Below are 7,472 nucleotides of genomic sequence, written 5' to 3' on the forward strand. Positions count from 1 at the left end.
AATACAATACAATACAATACATAACATAATAATTTTAAGAATCACAACAATAATTTAGTAATTCAGTAGTACGTTTCTGGATTTAACAATATTCAAAAAAGGAAGTATGTAGTGTATGATTTAGAGAAGTTGTGGTTGTAATTACTATTGTGCTTGTCGATTTCTTTTTTCAATTATTCGTAGTTGTACTTTAGAAATTTAAAATAAAATATAATTTAATATTAAATAAAGAATTTCAAAAATTAAAATTTATATAGCATGAAAATTATATAGGATGATTATTAAAAGAAAAAAATATTTATATTACGAAATTAGAAAATAAAAATAATAATATAATATTGAGGAGAGAGAAAAAGATTTTTTTTAGAGAGTAAGATATAGAATTAATTGAATTGGAGTTGGTTGTATGAAAAAATAGAAAACTCTATATTTGAAAAGTAAAATAGAGGGTAGGGTTGGAGATGCCCTTACATAGCTAATTTTGCTCAAGATTGAGAATAATAATTATTGTTGTATATTTTAGTAGTTGTAGGGGGTATTTGGATAATCTTTACAGGGTTATCTACTCATTTTGTAAACACTGTTTTACGACTTATAAGTCAAATCTTTTGATGAATTGTTTCACTTTTACCCTAACACCAAGAATTTAAGTTAGGGGCATAACGAGTTCATCCAAACTTCCTTCGTTGTATTTCAATTCAATCCACATACCAAATTGCATATTTATAAGATTAGTTCCAACACCTAAAAAATGTATATCAATACTTATTTCTTATCATCAATTTATAATCAGTGAATCCAAATCGGTTCAGAGTATCTTAACTCTCTTAACATGTGTGTTTTATTTTTGGGATATCGATGCTCGTAACTAGTCCTCATATTTAACATTCAATTATTTGAGACCACAAAAAGATAGAGATAAAATAAAATTAGGAGGAAAAAGAAGGGAAAGTCCTCTTAGTAGATCAATTGGTCAAAATGAGACGCCAAATAAAAATTTAGTTACCCTCATATTTAACATTCAATTATTTGAGACCACAAAAAGATAGAGATAAAATAAAATTAGGAGGAAAAAGAAGGGAAAGTCCTTTTAGTAGATCAATTGGTCAAAATGAGACACCAAATAAAAATTTCTTGATGAGTACAAGTTGCATAATTTTGTGTGACTTAGAATTATCAAGTCATTCTATCTCTGCTTCAGATAGACTTATAAAAATTTCTTGATGAGTACAAGTTCCTTTCAACTTCAGATAGAGTATTTTGTACTGCTTTTTCTATCTCTGCTGCTCCACTCTATCACAAAAAAAATTGACCATAAATTACTCAATGAATGAGAAAACTTGACAAACATTAAAAAATAAAACAAAGGAAGAAAGAAAGGAACAAGCCATGAACATTTCCGTTATCAGAAACTTATTGATCCGACTAATTTAAATCGAAAATTTTAGTAACTTAATTGACTGACTATTTGAACTTCAATCCTATTGATGAGAGTTCGATTTTCTACCTTATAATCATCTCTCTTTTTCCCCTTCAAATTAATGTCGATAACATTTTATAAGAAGAAAACATTACACTTCTAGTTTATAATTCTTCTCACTCAAATTATTTGTTATGAATTTTTTTTCACAAGCTCCCCTAGGAACAATAATATTAAGGGTGTTTGAATTAAGAGAGATTTATAACTATTTCACCCTTCATTTGTATTTGAGTAGGCATAATATATAAATATGACCCTTAACTTGGCGTCAGCTGGCAACTATGACCTTTAACTTTGGATGTGTACAAGTAGACACTTAAACTTGTATAAAATTGAACAAATAGACACATTCGTCCTACATGGCACCCTACATGACAATTTTGTGTCCTACGTGGTATCCTATGTGTATTATGCCATGTAGGACAAGTGTGTCTACTTGTTTAATTTTATACAAGTTTAAGTGCCTACTTATGCACATCCAAAGTTAAAGGTCATAGTTGTCAGCTGACGCCAAGTTAAGGGTCATGCTTATGTATTATGCCATTTGAGTATTCATCATAATTGAGGCGTTTGTAGTCTTCAAAAATAATAACAACTATTAAAGGATAAGATGAGAAAAACAATTAATTTTGTTTTGAACTTTTAAACGAAAAATAATTTGAGATAACTATTTTTAGAAATTACGATAGATAATTTTAGACAGAGGAAATATAAGATAAACACTTCCTATTAAGCTAACACTCAAATTAATGGTCTCAACACAACCAACTTCCATAGAGCAATACAATGACCTCAAGTGTTGGTAAAAGAGTTTTTTAATCATATATATATAGAGTTTGAATCAAAATTACTGATACTATCGAATTCGTAATTGAATAATATATTACCTTAGTTTCTATTTCAATCAATGTTGAAAATTCTTGGTGAGAGAAACTTGATTGAATGGAAGTTGCTTTGGTTCCACAATTCCTCAAGCACTTGAGAACCTCTAACATTGAATCTACACCACAAATTGGATAACCAACTTTTGCTTTGATTTTTGCCTTCTCAAATTCCTCCTCTTCTTGATTACTTTGTGCTAAAATCAATTGAATTTCATCATTTCTCTTTTTTAAATTTTCCTTGTATTTTTGTAGCTCTTCAATTCTCCTTGTTGCTGTTTGGACTATAGCATTTTTCTCATTCTACAATTAATCATAATGAGAACTTGTTAATTGAACCTTAAACAAAAGTGTTACACAAATTGCAATGAAAAGAGGTCTCCGATTTGAGTACCGGGGATGGAGTGACCGTTAGACTCTTATATTGAACTTTCTATGACAAAAATTAAGAATAACTAAGATAGTAATCGCGTTTCAAATATCAAATGCTTGAATATAACATAAATGTAATTTTTATAGTACAAGACCTAGAAATTTGATTCAAGAAAATAGAAAAACACTAATAAAAATGGAAAATTTTCATCAGAATATAGTCGAAAATGTGAAATTTTCAAAGGAAAGTCTGTGAGAAACATTTCTGACAAGTCAAGTTTCACGTTTTTTTTTTCAAGAAGTGGAATTTCTTGGTAATGGAAATGAACTAACCTTGGTACCCATTGGAAGCAATTTGTACAAGTTCAAATAACTTTGCTTTTGTTTTTCTCTTCTAATCCTCTCTTTAATCATATGTTTATGAACTTTCTCTTGTCCATTTTTGGGACTCCAATTCTTCTTCAAGAACTCAATCATCCTCTTGTTCATGTTTTGACGATTCATCGATACATTTCCATAGCTAGAAACTCCAAATCCTTCATTTGGTTTGCTCCCAAAACTCACAAAAGCACTTTTGTTCACCACAAAATTATTATTATTAGTTTCATCATCACAAAACCAAGAAACTTGAAAGAACTCTTCCATACTAGCCTTTTCTTTCTTTCTCCTTTTATCGAGAATTTTAAAATTTGGTTAATTTAACGATTACCATCTAAGAAAAAGGAAATATTTTCAGAACTTTCTGTTGATACGACATGTTGTTTTTATCATATTAGAGTAAGCATAAAAATAATCCAATTGTTGAGGATCTCTATATATATGACAGGATTTGGTGGATTTTAGCATATGGCTTGATAAATTCACATTTAACATGTGGTCAAATAATGTTGTGACTTGGTCTTTAATTTGTCTTGTAGAGTTCCTTGATTCAATAATTGGTCAAAAGTCTTCTACTTGATAGGAAATGTTTTATTTTATTGTGCTAAAATCCACATCTTTACAAAGTAAAATAGTATAATTTAAACTCCCACTAAATTAACTTTTGGCTTTATTTGATATTCTTTTAGTTAGTGATACTTGCACATGCTTCAATTGAAGGATTTAGTAAAATATTTTTCTTATGGTTTTGAATATTACACTAAACTTCATGTATTGTTTCATTTCTTTTGGAAGTGTTTGAAGAAAAAATGCATAAAATAAACACGAAAAGTGAAGTTAGTTGAAAGTTATGAATCTGGTATAACAATTGAACTAGTAGTGTGCTAAGAAATTCCGATAAGCGTATTCAAATTTAATTTAATGTACGTGGAAGTATTTCATTAATAAAGTATAATTTTGTTATTTTCTGATAAAAGATGTTCAATTGATCTTCTATATATACGGTTACACCACTAAGCTGAATGAATAATATATTTGTTATATATGTATGCAAAATAATTACACTAATGTATAAGGCGAAATTGTCCACTTTTAGGTTAGAATATACTTTGTAGTTTAAATTTTAGAATTTAACTTGAATTAGTGTAAAGTGTGTATAACTCAAACTTTAAAGTAAAAAACTCTATCCCCTATATATGGCCGTGGGTTTTTATTTTTAAAGTGAAAAAAGTGATATTTAAAAAATAGAGTTGTATTTGGTGATGAATGCAAGTTAGAATTGTTTATTAATTTTTGTGAATGATTTAGAGTGAAGAAAAATGAAAATAACTTTTCAATATTTTTCAAATTTCGATATCCAACTTCATGATAAATTCTAAAATTTGATGACCACACATAATTTTTAAAATTCAACTCCAAAAAAAATAAAAAATATTCATGACCAAACTACCACTATGTCGCTCAAATAATTAATCATAGAAGTAGCTAGGAAGGAAGGATTATTTTATATTATTAATAATTAAATTGGACCGTGTATGCTACAAGTCAATATAATAGTACATAGTTATTTTAAAATTTGTCTACCAAAGTGGACTCTCTTTTATCATTATTCTTCCAAAAATGTGCGTTAATTACTAGTGGTATGTAGCTTATCCATAAACATAAAGTGTGAATGAATTATATTTATTTATTTATGATGTTTGTAACCTAATTAAATAAAAAAGTCAATTGATTTTGGCATCCACTACAATATTGTATTTAAATTTTATACATAATAGATTTGAAAATAAAATATGGAATCTTTACAAGTTTTTTTTTTTCCGAATTAAATTGTAAATGATTATTTTAAGTCATTTCCTCGATCAATAAAACACACTTGTTTCTTTTCCGAAAAAGACTGTAAAGTGTTTATATATCATATTAACTTTTATCTAGCTCGTCTAATTTGAAGTCAATCATTACTTAACTGTTTTAGCTTTAGAAACTCATCTGAACATCTCGAATACAAACGAAATATGTTTAAACGAAGCTTGTGTTTGGTCACAAATTTTCAAATATTTTTGGTAAATTAGTTTTGGATGAAGTTTAAAAATGTGCTGACCATAATTTATGGAAACATTTTCTTGACTTATATCATAAATTTTAAAAACTACAAAAAAATATTCATAAGTTTGGCACAAAATCATTATTTTTATAAGGGAAAATGTTCAAATATGTCATTGAATTTTGCTAAAAAAAGACTTATTTATGTCATCTGTCAAAAGTTCAGCTCATCTATATCATTTTCGTTTGAGAAAAGACTCATCATCCAAACCACTATTTGTTAACTGAAATTGCATAGATGAACCAAACTTTTAACGGATGACATAAATGAGTTATTCTCAAAGTTTGATGGCATATTTGAGCCATTTCGCTTTTAAAAATTGATTTAATTAATGATGCGGCCGCATCAAAATTGTACACATATAAAAAATGATTTTACAAAATTGAAACTGTTTTTAGTTTACAAACAATGGCATGGATGAACATTATCTCAAAGTTCGATGACATAATTGAGGCATGTAACGACCCAATTCACCAGGCCGTGGGGCACCTACTCTAACACATAGATAGGAGAATCTTTACGAGAAATTTTAAAACATGAAATGCGGAATTGAACAAATTAAAACTAATCACTCGACCCTATGCCAAGTGACATAGCAAAAGTAGTATCAGTACAAACAATACGTACTAGTAGGCATCATCACTCGACCCCAATTCAACACATAATATTATGCAAATAATTTTAAAACACATGAAACTTAAAGATAAAATAAGGAACCTGCTCCACTCAGTCCCCACTCTCACTACAAGTAGTATTATTTTAAACTCATACACTCAATCTCAAATTACCCCATCTCCTTCCGTTGCCAACTCCGCCATCTAGGTCATTAGCCGAACCCCTTCTTATCACATAGAGATTTTCCGAATACAAGGACACTACTAACCTATTCTCCCCAAACACTTAGGCCAACACCCTGACCCTGAACCAATTTTTCAAACATATAACATACTATTCTAACCACTATATCAGAAACATAATCCTTCAGTCCGCATAAATACTTAACATTCACAATCCGTATAGTCCACACATTACCATTAGTCACACTTGGGTCACCACACCCTTCAGATGCACGAACCTCTAAGGATCCCTAAAATACCACTACGGTATTTAATATGCACTCCTGATCTATTCAACGACAACCTCAGTATATAAATACACAAATCCGACCAACCCTTTAGGGATTAACACGTGACAAATGTGAAACGATAAATAACTTTGGTACACTCACGAAATCAACATGTAACAACCACATCATGAAGAATTAACATGGTTCTTTCATGAAACTCACACACATATTGTTAGTATATTGACATGGTATTCGAGCCACTCATATATGGATATTTCGTATCAAGCGTGGTACCAAGTCAACGTTAGTATATATCAAGAGTGGTATCCGAGTCAATCATGATGATATTTTATACTATGCGTGGTATCCGAGCCAATTATTAGTATATACCAGGCATGGTATTCAAGCCGACCATCAAACAACATCACAATCATAAATACAATAAATAATAATCGCACTTGTACACCCATGTAATACATATTCATTGCATACGAATGACAACCTTTATTATTCAAATTATGCTATTTCATTTTCCCTAATCATATTTCATGCATGAAATACTAATGTAGCAGTTGACAATCACATAAAACATAAACAAGAAAAACGAACAACCCACACCTACTTAAAAGGATTCCTTCTCGAACATCTCCTGATCATAATTTGATTTTCCACAATCACTTTCTCCGGGATTGTCATGATCAGAGCCTACACTATAGACGTGACCGACACTGTAGAACCATTACTGGTCCCTAAGTGAACCTTCATCTTGGCTGGCTACAATCGAAAGATTAACTTAAGCATACACAAACATCAAACTAAATAGAATGTTTAACAATGATTTACTGAATTTCAAAACTCTCTGAATATACTGTCACGACCTAAAACAAGTCAGGAGTGACACCCACACATAACCTTCTAGGTGGACGAACTAACGAATTCAAACCCACGACCCATACGAGTCATGAGTGACACACTCTTAACCTTCTAGGTCAGCGAACCAACAAATTAAACTCCAACTTATATTAATTGTAACTTATATTAATTGTCCAGCTTACGAAATATAATCATAATGCAGAAACTCAAACCTAATTAAAGTAAGAAATACAAATTCTCAAGAGTCTATTACATATCATTCCCAAAACCTGAAAATCTTCACATTAAGGACATCTAATCCCTAAATACTAAGTCTGT

At 29.9% G+C, this 7,472-nt stretch overlaps 1 protein-coding gene across 1 annotated transcript; it reads right to left on the minus strand.

Moving 5' to 3' along the window:
- Positions 1-1,169: 1,169 nt before the first annotated feature.
- On the minus strand, positions 1,170-3,409 carry LOC125839602 (transcription factor bHLH92). Its single transcript, XM_049518593.1, has 3 exons — positions 3,067-3,409; positions 2,368-2,664; positions 1,170-1,293 (listed from the first exon to the last, which is right to left on the minus strand). Exons 1-3 carry the CDS (start codon positions 3,376-3,378, stop codon positions 1,198-1,200), a joined length of 705 nt encoding a protein of 234 aa, XP_049374550.1. The 5' UTR covers positions 3,379-3,409; the 3' UTR covers positions 1,170-1,197.
- Between the last annotated feature and the right edge of the window lie 4,063 nt (positions 3,410-7,472).

This window comes from Solanum verrucosum, unplaced genomic scaffold (genome assembly GCF_900185275.1).
Source record: "Solanum verrucosum unplaced genomic scaffold, falcon-dt-bn FXZP01000306.1, whole genome shotgun sequence".
Taxonomy (NCBI): Eukaryota; Viridiplantae; Streptophyta; class Magnoliopsida; order Solanales; family Solanaceae; genus Solanum; species Solanum verrucosum.

Coding starts and splice junctions, on each gene's coding strand:
- LOC125839602 (XM_049518593.1), bottom strand. CDS start 3,378: ATGGAAGAGTTCTTTCAAGTTTCTTGGTTTTGTGATGATGAAACTAAT. Junction 2,665..3,066: donor TGCTTCCAATGGGTACCAAG/GTTAGTTCATTT, acceptor GATTAATTGTAG/AATGAGAAAAATGCTATAGT. Junction 1,294..2,367: donor TGATTGAAATAGAAACTAAG/GTAATATATTAT, acceptor TTTTTGTGATAG/AGTGGAGCAGCAGAGATAGA.